Source organism: Ochotona princeps, chromosome 1 (assembly GCF_030435755.1).
Source record: "Ochotona princeps isolate mOchPri1 chromosome 1, mOchPri1.hap1, whole genome shotgun sequence".
Classification (NCBI taxonomy): Eukaryota; Metazoa; Chordata; class Mammalia; order Lagomorpha; family Ochotonidae; genus Ochotona; species Ochotona princeps.
In genome coordinates, this window is record NC_080832.1 from 114,632,297 (window position 1) to 114,656,994 (window position 24,698).

Consider the following 24,698-nt stretch of genomic DNA (forward strand, 5'->3'; position numbering starts at 1 on the left):
CACCGTGTTTCCTTCTAGTCTCCATCCTCCTAATTCAAACCCATCTCCTTCATTCTTTTTTATGTAGTATTTTACTGATATAAATTGAACAAATTCCCTTTCATTTTGTTTAATACTCAACATTTTTCTCTATGTTTATTTCCTGGGCTTCAATAATATACCATGATATCATGTCACAGTATTAAAATCATTAAGGTTTATTTCCTGAATATATTGTTATTTGTATAATTCTCTGCAAGTAATTTTAGATTCAATAAACCATAGAGTTTCTAAGTTGGCATTACCTTTTATGTATTCATTCTAATTTTCCCAGTCCTCTCTTTTCCTAGATATGGCTAGTGTGGTGATACATTCATTTCATGGCCATTACTTTAAAGAAATCTTTTTAACTGACATCCCCTGGAAAGTGCTGTTAGTAGCTTGACAAATTAAGGTTCTACTTTTCATTTCAAGAAATTCCCACATAAAATATGTCAGATAATGCTGTTTGGGGCCAATATGAACACAAACTGAACAGTCTGGATTCCAGTTTAATGAGTGAACTCAATCTTTTTTACACAGGAATGTCAGGAAACTCTTCAGTAAAAACAGAAGGTGAGTTCTTTTACTTTTTTTTCTTTTACTTCTAATTATTCAACTTTTTAATTTTTCAATTTTTTAATTTCTATCTTGGGTCTTAGTTTCTGTTTCTTCATATTTCTAAGATGTTGCTACTTATAAAAATGTTGATAAAATTAGTCTCTCAATTTGAAGTTTACAAAATTCTTTGTTTAAAAGCTTATAACAGGGCTCGGCAGCGTGGCCTGGTGGCTAGGGTCCTCGCCTTGGTCCCATATGGCCACTGGTTCTAGTCCCGGCAGCTCCACTTCCTCTCTATCTCTCCTCCTCTCAGTATATCTGACTTTGTAATGAAAATAAAATAAATCTTTTTAAAAAAAGCTTATAACAGTTCCTAAATTAACTTCCATGCATTGCTTGCATTTGGCATACCCAATAATGAAAGATAATTTCTGTCTCAAGACCCTTAATATGTTCACATTTGCAATGCCCCCTTGCTATGAAAGATAACATAACAGAGCAAGTAGAAATTCAATATTTTCTGTATATGTTTCAAGAATACCAGCATTTGTTTTAAAGAATACGCACATTTGTTAGGCTTTTAAGGGATTTATCTTTAAAATATAATACAATTAGAGAAGAAAATTTAGCATCACAAGACATTCAAAGATACATTATCAGTATATAAGTATAAACTTACTTAAAATATAAATTATTAGAACAGCTTATAGCTTTCCTGTGCTTTTAATAAAATATTTCCTCTGATATAGAATTCAACGTAAATGGAATTATACATTATGCACTTTTTGGCTTCTTTCACTACACACAATGATTTGAGGTGTTTTCCAATCATAGCTTGCAAAGATATTTACATTTATTTATTTGTAAGAGATTTGCTATTATATACACACACCACAGTTTGTTTTTGCAGATTTGTAGATGAGACTCTAGATTTATTTCTGTTTTTTGCAAATTAGAAAAAAATACCTTGCACTTTTGTACAAGTCTCTTTTTTAAGGTTTACTAATTTTTATTGGAATGCCAGATATATAGAGAGGAGGAAAGACAGAGGGGAAGATCTGTTCATTGGATCACTCCCAAGCTTCCAAAATGACTGAAGCTCAGCTGATCGTAACCCAGGATCCAGGAGTTTCTTCCCAGTCTCCCATTCAAAAGTGCAGTGTTCCAAGGCTTTGGAACATTCTTTACTGTTTTCCAAGGCCATAGACTGGGAGTTGGATGGGAAGTGGCACTACCAGGATTGGAACTGGCACCTATATGGGATCCCAGCATGTGTACAATGAGGACTTTAGACACTTAGGCCACTGTACTTGGCCTTGGACAAGTCTTTTCATAGATATTCAATACATTTATTTTGGATCCTGTGGTCTCTAGTAAATTAATAAGCTCATATTTAAGAAATTCTATCTCTTTCCTCTTTTCATTCTATTTGGGATAATTTTGCTATTATTTCTCTCAGTCCTGAGGCTTGAAATATGGTTTATGGAGACCATGATGCCTAGCAAATTTAATTTCTAGTATCAAAATTACTACATAAAACATGCATTTTAAGTATCTAGAAAAAGAAGAAGATTGCAAAAACAATCTTGGTAGAGAAGAAAAAACAAAGATCAGAGCACAAATAAAAATTTAAGAAAAGAATTCTTACTATAGATATTAAGGTTATATACTTAATATTAGCTGGCAATATTTTTTGATTATAGTATGGAATTTCAATGTATCTATATTGATCAAACAAAAATAATTAACATTTCCTTTTTCCATTTTTCTATAATTGAGACATTAGAGATTCTCTATTCTACCTGTTTTTTAATATACAATATTAAAATACAGAAATATTTTTCTTTATTCACTGATTAACCTTGCTGACTGCATATCTTAATTGCTATGATTAGCCCTACAATAAACATGATGGATAAGGTATCTCTTTAATTATTTCATGTTTTTAGATATATACCCAGTAATATTTCTGGATCATATGGCAATTATATTTCTAGTAGTTAAAGGAATTTCCATTTGGTTTTCCATAGTTGGCATATTTACATTCCCACTAGCAGCTATAAAAGTTCTCCCTTTCTTAACTTTCTTGTCAGAATTTATAATCTTTTTTATAATAGCTACTATAAGTGGGGTGATATGGGGTGATCAGGCCCCTGAGACAACAAAGGGATGAGCCGATGGTGTTCTTTTGCCACAGAAACTACCAGAGATGCCCTAATCAAGCATGTCCATCCATTGTAAGGCTAGCACAACTTACATAGACTAGGAAAGGGAAAGGTAGAGGAAGGCAGAAGGGCATTCCTTGATAATTCTCCAACCCAACAGTGACAGTCACTGGCTTGAAAACATGCCTATCTCTATGGACCCTCCAACCAAGTTACAGGTTATGTTCTGCAAGTAGGCTGGACGTTGTGCCTCAGGCCACATTCACAATGTGTGGCTGGAAAATGGAATGTGGGTCACATTTGACTTCTTAGAGCTGCTTATCAAAAGAGGCCCAGCACAGCTCATCCAAAGACAGAGAGAAGAGACTGGGGTGTAGCCCACCATCCTTGCCTATGTGACCAGTGACCAGGTCTGGTGGAAGTCTTGGTTAGACAAAACCATTGTCAGGGGGTTCCCCTGGGGACACAATGTGCACCCGTGCACCTACCTATATTCCATATAAACCAAGCAGGCAGAGATCTAGGGGCGATCTCCCACAGGGTGATGTACTATTTGATGGTAATTTTGATTTATACTTCCCAATGAGAAAAAAAAATGAGCTTTTTTTTGTGTGTGTGTATTTGTTTGGAGGATCTTCTTAGCTCAATGTAATGGAATTTATTTATGTTTATCTCATTTTTCTGTATTTTTGGTATCTTTTCCAAGAAATATCTTCCCCAGAGCCAAGAGGCTCAACACAGAGACTATTAGAACTTATACGAGAGTTAGGTAGAGTGGCAGGGTACAAAATTAATGAACAAAAATCAACAGCCATAGTGTATGCAAACAGCCCCACGTTGGAAAAAGATCTAACCAGCAAGATACCATTCAAAATAACAGAGAAAGAACACCAAGATGGCGGACGGCCCGGATGAGTATGATACCGAAGCGGGTTGCGTGCCCCTTCTCCATCCAGAGGAAATCAAACCCCAAAGCCATTATAACCATGGATTTGGTGAACCTCTGGGAAGAAAAACTCATATTGATGATTACAGTACATGGGACATAGTCAAGGCTACACAGTATGGAATATATGAGCACTGCCGAGAATTGGTGGAGGCAGGCTATGATGTACGACAGCCAGACAAAGAAAATGTCACACTCCTGCACTGGGCTGCCATCAATAACAGAATAGATTTAGTCAAATACTATATTTTGAAAGGTGCTATTGTGGATCAACTTGAAGGAGACCTGAATTCAACTCCGCTACATTGGGCCACAAGACAAGGCCATCTGTCTATGGTGGTGCAGCTAATGAAGTATAGTGCAGATCCTTCGTTAATTGATGGGGAAGGTTGCAGCTGTATTCATCTGGCTGCTCAGTTCGGACATACCTCAATTGTTGCTTATCTCATAGCAAAAGGACAGGATGTAGATATGATGGATCAGAATGGAATGACACCTTTAATGTGGGCAGCTTATAGAATGCATAGTGTGGATCCAACTAGATTGCTTTTAACATTCAATGTTTCAGTTAACCTTGGTGACAAGTATCACAAAAACACTGCTCTGCATTGGGCAGTCCTAGCAGGGAATACCACAGTCATTAGCCTTCTTCTGGAAGCTGGAGCCAATGTTGATGCCCAGAATGTCAAGGGTGAATCAGCTCTTGATTTGGCAAAACAGAAAAAATGTATGGATGATCAACCATTTGCAAGAGGCAAGGCAAGCAAAAGGATATGACAATCCTTCTTTCCTTAGAAAGTTAAAAGCTGATAAGGAATTTCGGCAGAAAGTCATGCTAGGAACTCCTTTCCTAGTTATTTGGCTGGTTGGGTTTATAGCAGACCTTAATATTGATTCTTGGCTCATTAAAGGGCTAATGTATGGTGGCGTTTGGGCTACAGTACAGTTTCTCTCAAAATCCTTTTTTGATCATTCAATGCATAGTGCATTGCCCCTTGGAATATATTTGGCAACAAAATTCTGGATGTAAGTGACGTGGTTCTTCTGGTTTGGGAATGATCTTAACTTTTTATTTATCCACCTTCCATTCCTGGCCAATAGTGTTGCACTTTTCTACAATTTTGGAAAATCTTGGAAATCAGGTCCAGGAATTATTAAAGCCACAGAGGAGCAGAAGAAAAAGACAATAGTTGAACTTGCAGAAACAGGGAGTCTGGACCTCAGCATATTCTGCAGCACCTGTTTGATACAGAAACCAGTGAGGTCCAAACATTGTGGTGTGTGTAATCGATGTATAGCAAAATTTCATCATCATTGCCCCTGGGTGGGTAACTGTGTAGGTGCAGGCAACCATAGATACTTTATGGGCTACCTATTCTTCTTGCTTTTTATGATCTGCTGGATGATTTATGGTTGTGTTTCTTACTGGGGGCTTCACTGTGAGACCACTTACACCAAGGACGGATTCTGGACATACATTACTCAAATTGCCACATGTTCACTTTGGATGTTTTGAATGTTTCTGAACAGTGTTTTTCACTTTCTGTGGGTGGCTGTGTTACTTATGTGTCAGATGTACCAGATATCATGTTTAGGTATAACTACAAAGGAAAGAATGAATGCAAGAAGATACAAGCACTTTAAAGTCACAACAACATTCAACCATGGATGTGTAAGGAATATTATAGACTTCTTTGAATTTCGATGCTGTGGCCTCTTTCGTCCTGTTATCGAGGACTGGACAAGGCAGTATACAATAGAGTATGATCAGATATCAGGATCTGGGTACCAGCTTGTGTAGCAGCATCTTTATCCTGGAAAACAAACCTGCTGAGTGGTGCCTCACAATTGTGTCTGTCCGTGTCTCTCTCACACTCGAATCCACATTCTTTGAACAAACAATTGCATGCTATGTGTAGGGCTAACAGTGAATTTTATAGGCTTTTGTTTTTCAACATTTTTATTAACATAAGTTAACATGGACAGAACACACTGCGACTTCTGGGAAGAATAAAGAACATTAAAAGAACTTTAGTGGTTCTTAATGTGGGAATTCTCAACTTCTTGGTTTTGTTTTCATAACATTTTTCTTTTTTTATTATTTATTATTTCTAATTCATTAATTACATTGTATTATGTGACACAGTTACATAGGTACTTGGGTTCTCCCCACCCCTCCACAAAACCTCCCACCATGGTGGATTCCTCTACCTTGTTGCATAACCACAGTTCAAGTTCAGTTGAGATTCCCCCATTGCAAGCGTATACCAAACAAAGAGTCCAGCATCTTATTGTCCAGTCAAGTTCAAAGGCTTCTTAGGTATACCCTCTCTGGTCTAAAGACAGAGCCAGCAGAGTATCATCCCAGTCAATTGAAAGCTCCAACATACCATCAGCAAAAATTTACATCATTATGGAATTAATTGACATAGTAATGAGTAACCAATATGTTAAAAGTAAATGCGAGTTCCCAGCCACCTTCTGTGACCACCTCACTTACATTTCAATTTTAGTTTATACACAACATATAACATTCATAACATAACATGTTATACATAACATCATATCATCTTAAATTAAGGCAAACATGTGGTATTTAACCTTTTGTGATTGGCTCATTTCCCTTAGCATTATGGTTTCCAGTTTGGCCCATTTGGCCACAAAGAACTGCATTTTGTTTTTTTTAATAGCTGAGTAGTATTCCATGGAGTAGATGAACCATAGCTTTCTTATCCAATCCTCTGTTGATGGGCATTTTAGTTGCTTCCATGTTTTTGCAATTACTGATTGTGCTGCTATGAACATAGGAGTGCATGTTGGTTTCTCATAAAACAAGTTTTTTGGATATATTCCTAGGAGTGCTATTGCTGGATCATACGGTATGGTATGTTGATTTTGAGTTGTTTGAATATTCTCCATACTGATTGCCATAGAGGCTGTACCAACCTGCAGCCCCACCAGCAGTGGAGAAGGGTTCCCTTTTCCCCGCAACCTCGCCAACAAGTGTCGTTAGTGCTTTTCATGTGGGCCACTCTTACTGGCGTTAGGTGGTACCTCATTGATGTTTTAATTTGGATTTCCCTTATTGCCAGGGAACTTGAGCATTTTTTCATATGTTTATTTGCCATTTGGGTTTGTTCCTTTGTGAAGTGTTCGCCCATTTCCCGTGCCCATTTCTTGAGTGGCTTGTTTGTTTTGACATTTTGGTTGTTTTGTAGCTCTTTGTATATTCTGGAGATTAGCCCTCTCTTCAATAAATGCTGTTGGAACAACTGGTTGATAGCCTGTAGAAACAAAAAGATAGACCCACATCTCTCACCATACATTAAGATCAAATCTAAATGGATAAAAGATCTAAACCTACATCCAGAAACCTTCAAACTTTTGGAAGAAAATGTTGGAAATACCCTGCAAGATCTAGGGATAGGTCCCTACTTCCTAAAAAGAACACCAAAAGCAATAGCAATCAAGACCAGAATAAACAAATGGGACCTCATCAAACTAAGAAGCTTCGGTACAGCAAAGGAAACAATCAACAAAGTAAAAAAAACAGCCCACAGAATGGGAGAAGATCTTTGCGCACTACATAGGTGATAGAGGGCTAATCTCCAGAGTATACAAAGAGCTACAAAACAACCAAAATGTCAAAATAAACAAGCCACTCAAGAAATGGGCACGGGAAATGGGCAGACATTTCACAAAGGAACAAACCCAAATGGCAAATAAACATATGAAAAAATGCTCAAGTTCCCTGGCAATAAGGGAAATCCAAATTAAAACATCAATGAGGTACCACCTAACGCCAGTAAGAGTGGCCCACATGAAAAACACCAACAATACTTGTTGGCGAGGTTGCAGGGAAAAGGGAACCCTTCTCCACTGCTGGTGGGGCTGCAGGTTGGTACAGCCTCTATGGCAATCAGTATGGAGAATATTCAAACAACTCAAAATCAACATACCATACCGTATGATCCAGCTATAGCACTCCTAGGAATATATCCAAAAAACTTGTTTACGAGAAATCAACATGCACTCCTATGTTCATAGCAGCACAATCAGTAATTGCAAAAACATGGAAACAACCAAAAAGCCCATCAGCAGAGGATTGGATAAGAAAGCTATGGTTCATCTACTCCATGGAATACTACTCAGCTATTAAAAAAAAAACAAAATGGGATATAGAATTGTTGAAGGACAATGAATTGCTCAACCTGTATTTGATCATACACAGTATTTGAGGAAAATATCCTCCAGGAACCATAATCAGGAAGGAGAAGCTGGGATCACATGTTCCTGGAACATAGAATACACAATAGCATTCAAAGATACAGAAACTCCACATCATTGGCCCAGAAAAACAGAATGTTAGCATTTAGGAACAGTGCCTTTCAAATAAAAAGAGATTTATTCATCTATTCAAAAGTGAGAGTTAACAGAGAGAGATATGGGAAGACAGAAAGGCAGGAAGTGACCCAGCTGATGGGTTATTACAGCCAGACCTGAGTCCAGCAAAAACCAGGAATTAGGATTTTCAGTCAGGTCTCCCATGTAAGGCTGATATTTCACTGCTTTTACCAGGCAATCGATATCAGATGGATCAGAAATGGAGCAGCCAGGATGCAAACCAGCACTTATAAGATCTGCTGGCACTGGGAATGTCAGCATTAGTGACTATGCCCAAATACCAGCCCTTAAAATAGTCTTTATAAAATGCGCTTATTTTGATTTGGAGACACACACTTATGCACACACAATTATTTTACTATATTTTGTCACTTGTTAGAACCACTTAATTATATTGATTCTTTTGCTTTAATATTCAAGTTTTTCTTTTATCATTTTGAGAAATACTGTTGTTTTACAATGCATATTATGTTTAGTTTAATATGCTTCATTTTGTTTTGAATTTTAATTTTTTGCTATTTTATATATTTAAATCTAAAATATATAGGCTGTTTTCGCTTTCTGTTGAAGATTATAGGAACAGAAGGACTTTAATTAAACCAATGTCATTAAATTGCTTAAGGATCTCCTGAGGTATATATGAAAATCATAGTTTAGGGGTCCCTGGCACAATAACCAAGTAGCTAAATTTTTGCCTTGCATATGTGCAGATCCCATATGGATGCCCATTGGTATCCTGGCTGCTACACTTGCAATCTAGCTCCTTGCTTATAGACTGGAAAAGCAGTAGTGCATGGCCTAAAACACTGGAAACTTGCATCCAAGTGGGATGCCTGCAAGATGCTCCTAGCTCCAGGATTTTGATTGGTTCAGATCTGGCCATTGTGGTTACTTGAATGTAGCAGTGAACGGAAAATCTTTCTCTTTATTTCTTCTCTCTGTACATCTGACTTTTCAATAAAAGTAAAAAAAATGAAAAGCAAATCTTAAAAATGCATAAGTATTTAACAAAGATTTTTCAAAAGTTCAGTTACTAAATCAATTAAATACTAATTGAAGTCCATTGAATCTGAAAAATTAAAGAACAAGAAACTTGCAAAAATATTTTCCCTAGATATTCCACTAATCTGCTTTCAACATTGCTGTGATTTCTTCCCTGAGGCCTTTCATGTTATCAGAGGCTGAAAAAAACCCAGGAATTTGAATGATAAGCAAAGGTTGATTAATGAGTACAAATTTATACCTAAACAGGGGTAAGAAATGCTCTGAAGCAGCTGTGCATTAAGTGATAAGAGATAATATATACATACTGTACATTTCTCAAGTCAAAAACAGTGGGAAGATAGGAATTTTAATGATTTCATCATAAAGAATTGCTAAATGTTTTTGAATATAGACATATTTACCTGATTGGACATTACAAAATGCATGTTTGTATCAAGACATCAATTAATAACCAATAGATAGTCATAATGTCATTTTGAAAGTCTACCACATTAACATATTGAATACTAATTAAGAGAATTATGTTTTACTTAAACAATTTATTTAACCTGCATCTCCAGAGAAATCTGGCACAATTAAAATGCCAACATCAATCCATTACTACTGAGATAATATCTGTTATAAAACATACAGAATACATACAGAAAAGCAATGTGTGAACACATACAAATGGTTTCAAAAGCTTCATCTGCAATTCCCATCACATATTACACATTTTTTATTCAGTTATTTAATTTTAAAGGTAGGGAGTTTTACCACTGCTCTAAATGCCCAACGTATCCTTTAACTTTGTTTTCTTGTCTATTTGAAAGGTAGAAACCTGGGGAGACAAATGGAGAGGTATCATCTTTAAATATTTTCCAACAATTCATTGCACTGCTCCATTCACATGTGTGTTATTGTTGTGGTTTTTGTTGTTGTTGTTGTGTGTGTGTGTGTGTGGTTTTGGTGTGTTGGATTTGTTGAGTTATTCGAATATTTTACTCTATCTAAGAATGGATGATATGAAATCCTACTTTCTCTTTCATGTCATCTATATTCTTTTATCAATTTGTCCTTTTCTTTTTGTCCCTTTTTCAGTTTTCTGCTCTAGAATTGTATTTTCTTCTCATTTTGTTGTTATTTTTCTATTTATTCTACCAATTATACTCATTTTATTCATTTGTCCTTTGCAATGGAAAATTTTACTAATTTTCACTTCTTTGCTGGTTTCCCTTAACATTTTGACATTTTAATCACCAATTAGCAGTCATATATTTATGGAATATAATGTGTACTCATTCTTGTGCACATGCTACAGGACTCAGTCAGATTCATTACTTGTCATCTCAACGATCTGTAATTTTTATTTTGTAAAAAAAGAATAAAAAATATGTGGTGTAAAGGAACTTTGAAATGTACATTTTAATTATGGTCACCATGTATTCTAAACTTTATTACTTGAGGTTAACTTTGTACCTTTTATTCACCTCTTTCCTTATCCTAACTATCTGTCACCCTGTAACATTTAGAACCACGTTTTGTCCCTGTTTGATGATGATGACTCTTTACAAGTACATGTGTAGGCATACAATAGTTACCATTCTGAATGTATCTCATTTCCCCAAGCTAATACTCTAACTACATTTGTGTTGTTCTTTGACATTTGCTTGAATTTTCCATTTTATTTTTTTGAAGAAACTCAGAGTGAAATTGTTAAGGGTTTCTGCTACTTTTTTACTCACTGGTTATTTCTTAGTTTATTTTATGGCCATCTCTTAACAGATTCACCTGATTTACACTCCTGTCTTTGCTTGGGTCTTGGGCACGTGCACCCACTTGGGAGACCTGAAACAGGCTTCTGTCTCAACATTTAATTGCCCGGCTCTGGGTATTGTTGTTTAGGGGAGTGAACCAACCAGTAGATGGTTTCTTCCCTTGCTTTCTCTTTTTGTAGCTCTCTGAGGTAAAAATAAACAAATAAATCTTTTGAAACCAGCTCAGAGACACAAGTAATGAAAGCAAAATAGATAAATGCAGTTGCATCAGGATGTGAAGCTTCTGCACTTGCAAGTGAAAACCTCAACAAGCAAAAGAGGAAACTGACTGAAGGGGAGAAAATATTTGAAAACTAAGCAAATGATGAAGGATTTTCATGCAGGATATAGAAAGTACTCAAGAACCTCAACAACAACAAACCATACGGTCTGGTAAAGAAAGGGGCAAAGGACATGAACAGGCATTTTTCAAAGGTGAATTTGAATGGCCAACACACACACAGAAAGATGTTAAAGATAATTAGCCAAGAGGAAAATGCAAACAAGCAAAAAACACAATGAAGTTTCACCTCACCCCACAGAATGGAAACTACAAAAATTAAAAAAAAAAACTAAAATATTAAACAAAAGATATTGACAAGAAGTTGGGAAAACACGTATACTACTCTACTTTTGTTGGGTATGTAAACTTACACAGCCATGATAGAAGCCAGTAAATAATCTCATCAGAGATATGAAAATAGACATACCATTTAGTCCAAACATGTCACTCTGGAAATTTGCATGCATGAATGAGAAAAGAATATGAAACAGTTACCAGTACCCTCTTGGTTAGAGCAATTAAAACATAATAAAATGCTATCTCTCTCTTTCTAAATTGATACAACCAGAAATTGTAATCTTTTTCTTGTTTTTGTTTTTTGTTTTTTTTAGATTGTATTATTATTGCTACGATTTTATGATACAGCTCCATATTCTTTTATCCCCTCCCCAATTCTCTCCCCCCCACCAAGTTCCTCTATATCATTACTAACATATAGTTCTTCATACTCAGTCATATGTCCATCATTGAGGGCATGGACAATGGCAGAGAGTCCAGCATCCTATTGTCAAGATATAGTAAACAGTTTCATTGTAAGTCGATCCTTGTCTGGAAGCAGAAATGCATACCACACTACATCCTCACATCTGAATGTTAGTCTCCATTTCACAGCTACTGTACATCCCCTTGCATGAAAAGTCATGATACAAAACCAACAATAGAAAGAAAAATAGAAATTTACAATGCCATGAATTTAAATAACATATTATTAGATATGACAGTCTCCATTACACAGCTACTATACATCCCCTTAAATGAAAAGTCACAAAGCAAAGCCAATATCAGGGAGAAAAAAAGAAATTAACAAAACCATGGAGTTAAATAACATGCTACTAAATGACTAACGTGTAGCTGAAGAAATGAAAATCAAGAACCTTCTTGAAGAAAATGACACCACTGCATGATCTACATGTCATTGAATGATTTAATCAGAAGAAAGTGTTTTGAAGAGATGAAACCAACAGAAAACAACAAAACCCATGCGATATAGTTTCCACTAATCTTTGCTGGTGAAGTGTGTCTCATCCAGACAATAAACAGATGGGTTTTGTTTTTTAATCCAGTTTACTAATCTATGACATTTGATTGAGCTTAAGCCATTTACATTCAGAGTGTAATATGTATGGGTGTTACTTTGGTCCTGTCATTTTAGGAATGGGTTGTTCATTGGTTTAGCTCTGATGTCATTTTACTGGGATGTTCTTCCCATTTGCCTTTGGTTTTGGTAGGTGCTATTCCTCTTCTCTGCCAAGAGAACATCTTGAAGTATCATCTGTAGGGCAGGTTTGGAAGAGGCAAATTCTTTTAACTTTTCTTGACTGTGGAAGAGTTTTATTTCATTTTCAAAGACAAAAGAAAGCTTTGCTGGATATGTTATCCTAGGTTGACAATTTTTTTCTTTTAGAATCTGGAATATGTCACTCCATTCTCTTCTTGCCTGTAGAGTTTCCTGTGAGAGGTCTCCTGCGAGCTTAATTGGCATTCCTTTATGTCAATTGATTTTTTTTTCACATGCACATTTATTTATTTTTTTTTTTAAAGATTTATTCATTTTATTACAGCCAGATATACACAGAGGAGAGACAGAGAGGAAGATCTTCCATCCCATGATTCACTCCCCAAGTGAGCCGCAACGGGCCGATGCGCGCCGATCCGATGGCCGGGAACCTGGAACCTCCTCCGGGTCTCCCACGCGGGTGCAGTGTCCCAATGCATTGGGCCGTCCTCAACTGCTTTCCCAGGCCACAAGCAGGGAGCTGGATGGGAAGTGGAGCTGCCGGGATTAGAACCGGCGCCCATATGGGATCCCGGGGCTTTCAAGGCGAGGACTCTAGCCGCTAGGCCACGCCGCCGGGCCCTTTTCACATGCACATTTAAGGATCTTTTCCTTATGTTCAGTTGAAGAGAGCATGATTATCATATGTCATGGTGAAGATCTCTTTTGATCAAGCCTGTTGGGAGGAGAATCAAGATGGCGGAATAGGGTAAGGACACATTTATGCGGACGGAAAAACATTTAATCAGGATGAAGCAGAGAGGACATATTTCAGGAAATAGGAAAGGACAGAACAACAGCAGAGGGGTACCTGGAGACTGACAGACACAGGAAAGCAGCGGGCACAGCAGTGTGGCATTGCAGTGACTGATACTCCAGCACGGCGATCTGAACTCCAGCAGCAGCTGGAATTCCACCAGCAACCAGATGGGAAGGAACTTTCACTGGGAGCTTGGGAAGTGAACCCAGACAAAGATCTGTCCATCCTGCTGGTCCATTTGATTTGACCAGGAGCAGAGACAGAGCAGTAGATCACAGCCCAGTGAGCCCCCTAGAGCTGAATTGGGTGCCATTTTGTGTAAAAGGGAAAGGGCTAGAGGAAGGATGGAGCATGCACTGAGCTGGGAGTGAGCTCATTTCTGACTCAGTGAACTGCAACGACATGGCATTCTACGAGTTCCACCCAGAGCAGGTCTGGGCAGCCCTCGGATCTGATGACCAGCAGATCAAGAACTGTAGTGGTGGTACATCAGGTGCCATTTTACACACTAAGGAAATAGCTTGGGGACTGCAGGGGACAACAGTGAACTGTGCATGTGCTGATCTCGCGAGAACTCACTGATGTCAGTGGATTGTACTGGTCCCACAGGAAAATAATACTGACTGTGGTATCGTACTGGTCAAAATAGGTCCATGTGGCACCCAGACCTAAAGTCCAACAGGTTCCGCAAAGCACCACCAATAACCTAATTATATAGGACACTTGGTGTCTCTCTAATCCTGGGACCTGCTCCAACCGAAAGTAGGAGAAAGGTTACAGAGACAACAGTGCAGTCTCAACACGATATCACAGGAGGTGGAGAGTGGTGAGCCAAAAGCTGGGGCTGTGGAGACCACGGTGGAAATCTGACATAAGAACTCAAACCTGGAACTTGCTGGAGGTTGTGGCACAAGTGGCTACAAGCAAAAAGTTAGTGTACCAACTGCAATAAGTAAAATCGCATTGTAGACCTGTGGGTGACATAGCTTAGAAACCTGCCCCAAGGAGAAGAATCTGCTAACCAGAAGTACAATGACCAAGAGCAAAAGAAGAGACAAAGGCACAATGAATATTACTGAAAACTCCCCTGCAAAGGAGCAAAACCCTATGCCAACCCTAGAGTTCACTGAGGAAGACATTGAGAAAATGGGGGACACAGAATCCATAAAAACTCATTTTAAAGCTTCTGATCAACAATGAGAAGCACATACAACAGTTCAAAGAATTTAAGGTATATGTTACATAAGAAATAGCAGCAATAAAGCAAATCACGGCTGATACATCAGAAATTAAGAACACAGTGGAGCACATTAAAAGTACAGTGGAGAGTCTCCAAAATAGAATGAAGCAAGCAGAAGAAAGAATCTCAGGATTGGAAGATATTTCCTGTCACCAGGGGGAAGCAAACAAAAAGCTGGAAGCAGAACTGGATCAGGCCAGAAAAGGTATTCAAGAATTGAAAGACATTATGAAGAGGCAAAATATCAGAGTTATGGGAGTCCCAGAAGGTGCAGATAGAGAAGCTGAGTTTGCAAATGTATTTATTTAATGAAATAATAAAGGAAAATTTCCCTAATCTGGAGAAAGAATTGGGAAACAAGATCCAGGAGGGGCACAGAACTCCCAACAGAAATCGTTATGTTTAGTTAATCAAGCCAAACCCCCCCCCAATTAATATCTTATGTCTATTCCAATGTGTGTCAGTTAATGTAGAAAACAGAAAATGCATAGGAATCAAAATGCAACTTTATGATATGATTGTTACTTTTAGTTTGTATTTACACTAATACATTATTGAGTGTTCAAAATGCATGCTTGTTGATTATTATGGATAGTCTTGAATATAGCCCTGATTATTGAGCGGATTACAGTCAATGTCTTTGCCAAAAGAAAAATGCCTTTGAAAGAAACTCTGAGATTTACATTGTTACAGACTGTGATAATTTACTCCTCTGGTTTGATTGAATCTTTATACATTATGATCAACGTATTTCATTTCCATATTTGTAATCTTCTCCTTCAGCTTCTGGAAATCAAATTGCAACTCCATTTTACAATATGATGTTCATTTTATGACTGCTTTTGTAATGTTCATTTTAAAATAAGTGTTAGAGTAAAGAAAGGGAGTTAGGTACATACAGATTGGATGAACACTTCAGATCACTGATTCACCCCATAAAAGCTCAGTGTGGGCCCTGGAGCTGGAATGACATTGAATTTGAGCTGCTGACCTGGGATGAGGAAGGAGATTTTGGAGATCCCTGGTCCAGAATTCCATTTACCTTCTGGGCTAGATACCACCAGAATGCCCGTTCCAGATTTCCTCAGACCTTTGCTGGCCCTATTATTGGTCCTGGTGGTACAGCCAGTGCCAACTTTGCTGCCAACTTTGGTGCCATTGGTTTCTTCTGGGTTGAGTGAGGTGTTCGATATTACTCATCAGCTGCAATAGTCTCTCCCCTGGTTTGAGGCTGAAGTCTCTGATTCCTTCTAAATACAGCTATCTAGAGAGCCACAACTTACTGATTGAAAGTGGCATGCAAGATAAATTTATTTGCTGTTCCTTGTCTATTGCTTTTTTTCCTTGTGTGCTGTCAAGTTTTGGTATCAGAAATAAACATTGAAATTGCAAAGTGAATTAAAAAAAAAAAAGCCTCAGTGATCCATGCTGGGCCAGGTAGAAGTCAGATCAGGGCCTCTGACCATCTGTATAAACACCGAAGCTTTTTAGGATGTTAAACACAGAGATACAAATATGTGATATAAAATAGATTGAAGGTATATTATTATAAAAAAAATTAAAAGAAATATGAATATGGGAAGAAGAGGGGAAATGGGAAGGAGTATGAGAAGGCTGATGAAACTAGCTGTATCTTCTTGAAAATATATGTACCAAATATGTGGATTTGATTCTCTTTATATGAATTACTAAATAAAAATTAAGAAGTTGCATACTGCCATATTGGCTTTGATGTGACTACACGTTAAAAAGTGTATAATCAGAGGTTTAAGATAAGAACAATGGTTAGGCATCTCCAGTTCATTTTTATGGTCACTCAACAAAGCATGGGTATTACAATAATGATTATCACCACTAAAATGTAAGAATATAATAATTAACCAACCAAATAATAAAAGTCCAAATACCATCCAAAAGCAACCAATAACAATGTAAAAATATAGTCCCCACACTTACCATTCTTGAATATTTATAATACATTCTATTTGCATTGAAATTGCTATAATAATTTTAAGGAAACCATCAGAAAACTAGAGGTAAATGTTTCCTGGCAATCTTTTCTCTTACATCACTGTTTTCATTTTAAGTAAGTTTTAGATTATCTTAAATTTGCTTCCCATAGCAAATGTCTTCATTTTTATTTTTCCATCTTATTTTTCAGCAAAACTAGAGGAAAGTACCAAGTCTTCTCAGAATAGACCTCCTAGAGAAAAAAGTAAGTGACATATTGATAACAATTTAATGACAATCTTTAGTCCCATGTACTTTTAGAACAATTACACCCAGGTATGTGTAGCTATTTTTTTCTCTTCCCCCCCATGTGCAACTCATGACTCATCCTTTTCCTGCATGTCTAATATCTCCCCCAAAATACTGGCATTCTCCCATATAAAATTCTCTCCATATCTTTCCCCCTCCATTTTCCACCATTCCACTGGCCTCTTGTTCAGCGTGCCTTTCCTTTCCCATTGAACTAGTTTATTCTGTGCCCACATTATTGAAATGCAAGTCCATAAAAACAGTGATGTGTTGATGCATTGGTGTGCATGTGACCTAAAGCCTAGAAGCATGTGAACTTGGGTTCTTTCCAGGATCAGTGGCCCAGCACTCTCTACCTCAGGGTGGATGATGATTCAATACATAACTGCTACCATAACCATGAGAACATGCATTGTTTGTTGGTGGGACTCAAAGACTCTCTTGGTAACAAATTCTAACAATAAAATTTAAATACACAGACACTAAAAATATTTTAAAATGCTAGCTGTCAAAATCAATATGTATCACCTTTCCTCAAAATAAATTTCCTTCTTTCCTCATTTCCTTCTGTATAGCATATTACTATTCCATAATGGTGTGTGTGTCTCTGCCTGTGTGCCTCAATCATAAGCTGGGATTATCTTCACCTTGCTTTTGTAACAAGGATATTTCCATCTTATCTCCAGATAGACTTCAGAGATATGATGGACAATATTGACTGACAGCCATTTACCTCATTCACTTTAAAATGATTGTTTTCATGGTGTCTTTAACTGTCCAGTTCTCTTCCCATGGTCCCAACACAGCTCTATTGGTTCTACAATTTTGGATATCCATGCTACTCTTCTGCCACAAACCACCACCTCTTTTATGTTATGTCTGTCTCCTATATTATGTTCTCTCAAATTCCTTTTTGTAATTGTTTCTCTACTTTCTCAATTTTTTTAAGGAATGTCTTTTCTTTGATAGAAATGTTCTGTCTTCTGCATTTAAAATGATTGTGACTTTCTTTAAGATTTTAGTGATGAGCTGGGGGTCAAACAACTGGGCTCATATATTCTGCCATCCAAGTACTAGCCAGGCCCGACCCTGCTTAACTTCCGAAATCAGATGAGATCGGGCGCGTTCAGGGTAGTATGGCCATAGACAGGGCTCATATATCTACGTTTTTTTATATATATATATATGTGTGTGTATGTATATGGTATTATATATATGTATTTACATATCTATGTATGTATATATATGGCATTCACTTATGATATATGAATATTTATATAGTATGTAGAGATAGATAGAAATTCTAAGAAACATTATTGGTTTAGGAGTTTTACCAGATATTTCAATTATACATGACCATTACTATGCATATTAAAACTCCCAAATTTTGAAGGCATGGCATAAAAATTAAATCTGGTCGAGGACAATTTTACACGTTTTTAAAATTTGTTTTATTTTATTAAATATGCATGTTTTTTATTGGATTGAATATCATTTGACAGAAATTTTTTTTCTATCAATACATTCACACCATGACTCATTTCATCTCTGAAAGACTGTATTTTTCCTTCATGGAGAACAGTTTCTGAAGGTCCCTGAAGAGACAGTGAAATAGTCAGGTACATAGGTTCATAGAACAAAATTGATTTCCTTAAAATCAATATAAATATTTACTTTTAGACATATATATGTGATTCTAAATACTTAAAAAAAAAAAGAAAATTTGAAGAACTCCAAAGTACAAGAAGCACCAAAATGCAGCATTCCTATTTTCTTAATTTTTACTTTTACAGACTTTTAAAAATTTAAGAATCAGGTCTGGTGCCATGAGCTTCTGCTTGTGCACTGGCATCTCACAAGGGTGCCACATTGATTTCTGGATGATCCACTTCTAATCCAGCTCCCTGCTTGTGGCTTGAGAAAGCTGCAGAAGAGGCCTCATGTACTTGGATCTCTGCACCCATGTTGGAGAATCAAAAGATGCTCCTGGATCCTGCTTCCTGGCTTCTTGTGTCAAATTGGGCAATTGATGGTAGACTTCGTCTATCTAGGGTGGAAAATGACTCAATACACCTTTTCTACTATGATGATGAAACCCTACATCATTCATTCGGTGGAAATCAAGCACACAACTGTTAGAGAATTCTGTCAATAAGATTTTACATACAGGGCCTGACGGTGTGGCCTAGCAGCTAAAGTCCTCGCCTTGAACACCCCGGGATCCTATATGGGTGCCGGTTCTAATCCTGGCAGCTCCACTTCCCATCCAGCTCCCTGCTTGTGGCCTGAGAAAGCAGTTGAGGACGGCCCAATGCATTGGGACACTGCACCCGTGTGGGAGACCTGGAAGAGGTTCCTGGTTCCCGGCATCGGATCGGCGCGCATCGGCCCGTTGTGGCTCACTTGGGGAGTGAATCATCGGATGGAAGATCTTCCTCTCTGTCTCTCCTCCTCTGTGTATATCTGGCTGTAATAAAATGAATAAATCTTTAAAAAATAAAAAGATTTTACATACACAGCACACACAAATATCTTTAAATGGTAAGCTTGTAGCTAGCCCTGAAGTTGAATAGCCAGGACTCGAACCAAAAACCACATAGGATTTGTAGCATTTCATATGTGAAAATTACAACCTTTACAATTTTCAACATAACTTATTTACATACTTCTTACAGAAAACTCTATGTCCACATTGTATCTTGATAGTTACATGCCTTTTCCATTTTGTTTTTCAGAAGTACTTCTGGCTGGCGCTGGTAAATTCTTCGGTCAGTTTTCCTTTGTTTTGATATCTATTCTGCAAACCATGATCTGGTTTTTCTTTGCATTTCTTTGTTGACTAGTGATTGTGAGCATGTTTTCAAGTATCTCTCTGCCATGTGTATCTCATCATTTACAATATGTTGCTCATATGTGTTGCCCATCCTTAATTGGATTCCATGTTTTAGATTTTGAGACTGCTGATATATACTTAGAATATATCAGAAGAATAGAGTTAATTCTAATAGACTTCTCTCCTCCAAAATTGCATGGAAAACTAATTCCCTGTTATGCATAATTCAGCGCATCTGTTTCTATGCAGATGGTCGTGATCCAATCCTTAACCAGAAGACAACAGACTGTAAAAGGCTAATTTTCTTCCTCTTTCTCTGAGTCCAGAAATATGCCCACAACTATTTATCATCCCTGAAGATTAAATTTTAGGGTAATATAGTGATGCATTTGATCATGATAGGGCAGAAGATATGAGTATACTTATCTGATCTTATCTGACAGATTTGCTTCTTTCCAAATGTGATAAATTATCTTTCTGTTGAACATTTTATGCCATGAAATATTAATTGCAAAACTGCTCTTCATTTGGAAAGTGGAACCTAGGATTTGTTCCTAGAGAAAGCAAGATCACTGTGAATATTTTTTAGATTTTTATTTCAGGGGCATATTAGCTAAAATGACTTGGCAAATATTCTATAATAACTGTACCCCTGCATGCTTTGCCACCCCTCTCCTCTTGATTTTCAAGGTTCACTCTTCCTTGAATGCTGACTTTCCCTTTTCCAGTTTGGCTGCTAGACCTCCATATGATGTTCTCTCCCTCAGTTTCTCCACCTTTTTTATTCCTTGCTTTTTCCTCTTTAAGGTTCTGCATCTTTATTCCTTATAAATGTTGGATCTTTCTGCTGATGCTGAACAGACAAATGCACACTTGTGATTATAAAAAAAAATTGTAAGAATGTTAGAGCAAAAGCTTGAAGGGCAAGTAAGGAAGGGAGAATCAGAGAAATTGGAGAGTGCGGAAAGGTAGGAAGAAACAAGCTATATCAAATATGTTTATTGTCATTTTATGTAAATTATTTAATATGACTTATGTGAATAATTGAATATCGGTATACTTATTGAGTGTGACTACACTCTGAGACAAATTTAATGCTGAATTTCTTGTACGAAGTGTGGTTTATGCAAGTTCAGCTCATTTGTATGATCACTCAACAAAGCATGGTAATTATAATAATGTTCATAATCACTATAATGTGCTAGAGTCAAACAATGTGGTAATTAACCAACCAAAAAACAAATGTTCAAATGGTGTCACAGAGGAATTGTAACAATTTAAAATGTAATTTCCCAATGTCCCATTCTAAAATTTATATAGAAACATTTCATTTTCACAAATGTCATTTAATGTAAACTATGATTGAAAACAAAATACACTGGCTTAAATTTATATATGTATATCTAAGTGTTCTTGTTGCAGGGTGTGAGCAAGATCACACCAGACATGTCTGACGTTTATTAAGGAGTCTTTATCAAGCTTGAAGTCAACAGAGCACAATAGCAAATTACAAGTCCATACAGCAATCCACTCAATTATAATCCAACCAATCATAATCCTAAAAGGAACAAATGGTCATTATCCTTAAGTCCATCCATTAAGCTGAAAACCTATGTCCCAGCTTCCCCAACAATATAAGTTATCTTAAGAGACATGCAACAAATAACCTGGACACACTTAAAACGCTGCAGACATTCACCTTTTCCTGGCTTCTCTGCCCACATTCTACTACTGCTTGGCTTCACTCTTCCTGGAACTCCAGATAATACACAAACCAGAAACAGCATCACTATAACCATTGCCTCTTCTAAGCAGTACACAGGGACCATGCTCAGGGGATTACCTGTCCTAGGTCAGCCAAGAGTCGAGGTGCTAGCGTAATGGAAGCACCTGGCCAGAAAGAAAAGAGCCCCTGCTTCATGGGCCTTTTAAAGGGGCTTGTGAGGGGAGTGGTTACACAACAATGCAATACCACCCCCTCTCAGTTGATAGGTGAGTCACAGGTGGGCAGGAGCGAATACCTAAGTGTTGTGGGCCAAGGAGTTGATTAGTGCTCGTTAGGATGGACAGGAACAGGAACAGGGCTGGTAGCTAAAAATACCTAGACTAATTGGACTTCCAGTATCCTGGCTCATTTAGGATGTGGGGGAAGTGGTTGAGGATGCAATTACTATTCCATTGCTGTTAGGATCCATCTTTAGGACAGAGGTTGGGGGACCCAGCCAAATTTCATTTGTCCACTTGTCAATGGGTGCTGGCTATCACAGGCTGCACCCCATAGCATTCTAAGTTTCAAAAATATGCATTTTTGATAAATTTGATGATTTTAAAAATGTGTTTTCTGTGATATTTACATCAACATTTGTAAAGTGATTTTTAGGAATCCATCTGAAAACTAATGCTAAAGGTTTCCTTACTAGCTTTTCTCTTTGCGTTCTCAATAAGTTCCAATTTTCTGAAATATTGCTTCACATGGCAAGTGCCTTAATTTTTGTTTTATCATCTTGTTTTTCAGATGATCTCTTCCGAGGAAATGGTAACTGTTCCCTGACAGTCTTTAATTGTTTCTTGTTTAGCCATGCCTTTCCGTTATCATTAACAATGGCTTATTCTGTGCCCAAATTCTGTTTGTTTTTAAAGATTTTTTAAATCATTTTTTAATTGGAAAGTCAGATATACAGAGGGAAGGAGAGACAGAGAGGAAAACTTCTGTCCGTTGATTCATTCCCCAAGCGGCCAAACCCACCAGAGCTGAGCCGATCCAAACTCAGGACCTAGGAGCTTCTTCAGGTCTACCACGCCGGTTGTGGCTTTGGGCCACAACCAAGGAGCTTGACGGGAAGCAGGGCTGCTGGAAGAACCAGTGTCCATGCTGGATCACTGGGAGCAAGACTATGACATTAGCCACTAGGCTATCACTCCGGGTCCCAGTGATCTGATTCTTCAAGTACAAGTCCATAAAGCAAAGTGATGTGCTGATACATTGGTGTCCATGTGACCTCAAGCCTAGAAGCATCTGACCTGGGGCTGTTTCCAGGATCAGTGGCCTAGCAGGTTCTACCTTGGGTAGATGACTTAATACATAATTGCTACCATAATCGGATCATGAGAACCCACATCATTCCTTAGGTGGGAATCAAACTCCTCTTGTTAGCTATTTCTAACAATAAAATGTAGATACACAGACACTAAATTTTTTGAAAGATTTATTTATTTATTTAATTGGAAATTTATATATACAGAGAGGAGGAGAGACAGAGAGGAAGAATCTCCATCCAGTGACTCACTCCCCATGTGACAACAGCAGCCAGTGCTGTGCCAATTCGAAGCCAGAAGCCAGGGACCTCTTCCAGGATCCCAATGCTTTGGGCCATCCTTGATTGCTTTCCCAGGCCACAGCAAGGGAACTGGATGGAAAGTGGAGGTACCGGGATTACAACTGGCACCCATATGGGATCTTGGCATGATCAAGGCGAGGACTAGAGCCGCTAGGCCACCACGCCAGGCCCAAACTAAAATATTTTAAAATGTGAACTATTGAAAGCAATATTGCCACTATGTTTTTTTTACTCAAAAGTAAATTTCCTTATTTCCTCATTTCATTCTGTATAGCATATTACTTTTCTGCTATGGTGTGTGTGTGTGTGTGCGTGTGTACCTGTATCATAAGCTGGTGTTCACCCTGCTTTCCTTAACCAGATTTTCCTTTTTATACTCAGATAGATTTCAGGGAAATGATGATCAGTACTGATAGCCATTTACCTCATTTCACTTAAAAATAATTGATATCACAGTTTTGTTACTTTGCAATTCTCTTCCCCTAGATGCGAACTATTAGCTCTGGCTCTGCGTTCTTCAGATATCAACTATACAACTCTTCCTATATCATACCATTCTCTGTTATATCATTTTCCTGCTATGTTCTCTTCATTTCTTTATCTTTTCTCTATTTTTTGTATATGTGCTTTCTTTGATAGAAATATTGTATCTTCTGCATTTCAAGCATATGTAAAGTGTCAGTAAATATGCACATACATTCCATGCAATATATATAATGTGTTGGAAATTTCTTGATTTAGGAGTTTTACCAGATATTTCAATTATACATGACCATTACTATGCATATTAAAACTCCCAAATTTTGGAGGCATGACATAAAAATAAACTCTGATCAAGGATAATTTTACACATTTTTGAAATTTGTTTTATTTTATTAAATATGCATGTTTTTATTAGATTGAATATCATTTGACAGAAATTTTTTTTCTATCAATACATTCACACCATGACTCATTTCATCTCTGAAAGACTGTATTTTTCCTTCATGGAGAACAGTTTCTGAAGGTCCCTGAAGAGACAGTGAAATAGTCAGGTACATAGGTTCATAGAACAAAATTGATTTCCTTAAAATCAATATAAATATTTACTTTTAGACATATAAGTGTGATTCTAAATACTTAAAAAAAAAAAGAAAATTTGAAGAACTCCAAAGTACAAGAAGCACCAAAATGCAGCATTCCTATTTTCTTAATTTTTACTTTTACAGACTTTTAAAAATTTAAGAATCAGGTCTGGTGCCATGAGCTTCTGCTTGTGCACTGGCATCTCACAAGGGTGCCACATTGATTTCTGGATGATCCACTTCTAATCCAGCTCCCTGCTTGTGGCTTGAGAAAGCTGCAGAAGAGGCCTCATGTACTTGGATCTCTGCACCCATGTTGGAGAATCAAAAGATGCTCCTGGATCCTGCTTCCTGGCTTCTTGTGTCAAATTGGGCAATTGATGGTAGACTTCGTCTATCTAGGGTGGAAAATGACTCAATACACCTTTTCTACTATGATGATGAAACCCTACATCATTCATTCAGTGGAAA

The 24,698-nt window shown here is 37.4% G+C and overlaps 1 protein-coding gene and 1 long non-coding RNA gene across 2 annotated transcripts in view; both read left to right on the forward strand.

Moving 5' to 3' along the window:
* Window positions 1-24,698, forward strand: part of LOC105942522 (uncharacterized) — a 60,396-nt gene that overhangs the window by 17,108 nt on the left and 18,590 nt on the right. Inside the window, exon 2 of the long non-coding RNA XR_009245501.1 lies at window positions 562-594. This is a non-coding gene — a long non-coding RNA (uncharacterized LOC105942522). The remainder of the gene's footprint in view (window positions 1-561; window positions 595-24,698) is intronic.
* Window positions 3,637-5,713, forward strand: LOC131480398 (palmitoyltransferase ZDHHC17-like). Its single transcript, XM_058664919.1, is given in 2 exon segments — window positions 3,637-4,406; window positions 4,408-5,713. Coding segments are annotated over 2 exon segments (1,851 nt in total). The 5' UTR covers window positions 3,637-3,639; the 3' UTR covers window positions 5,492-5,713.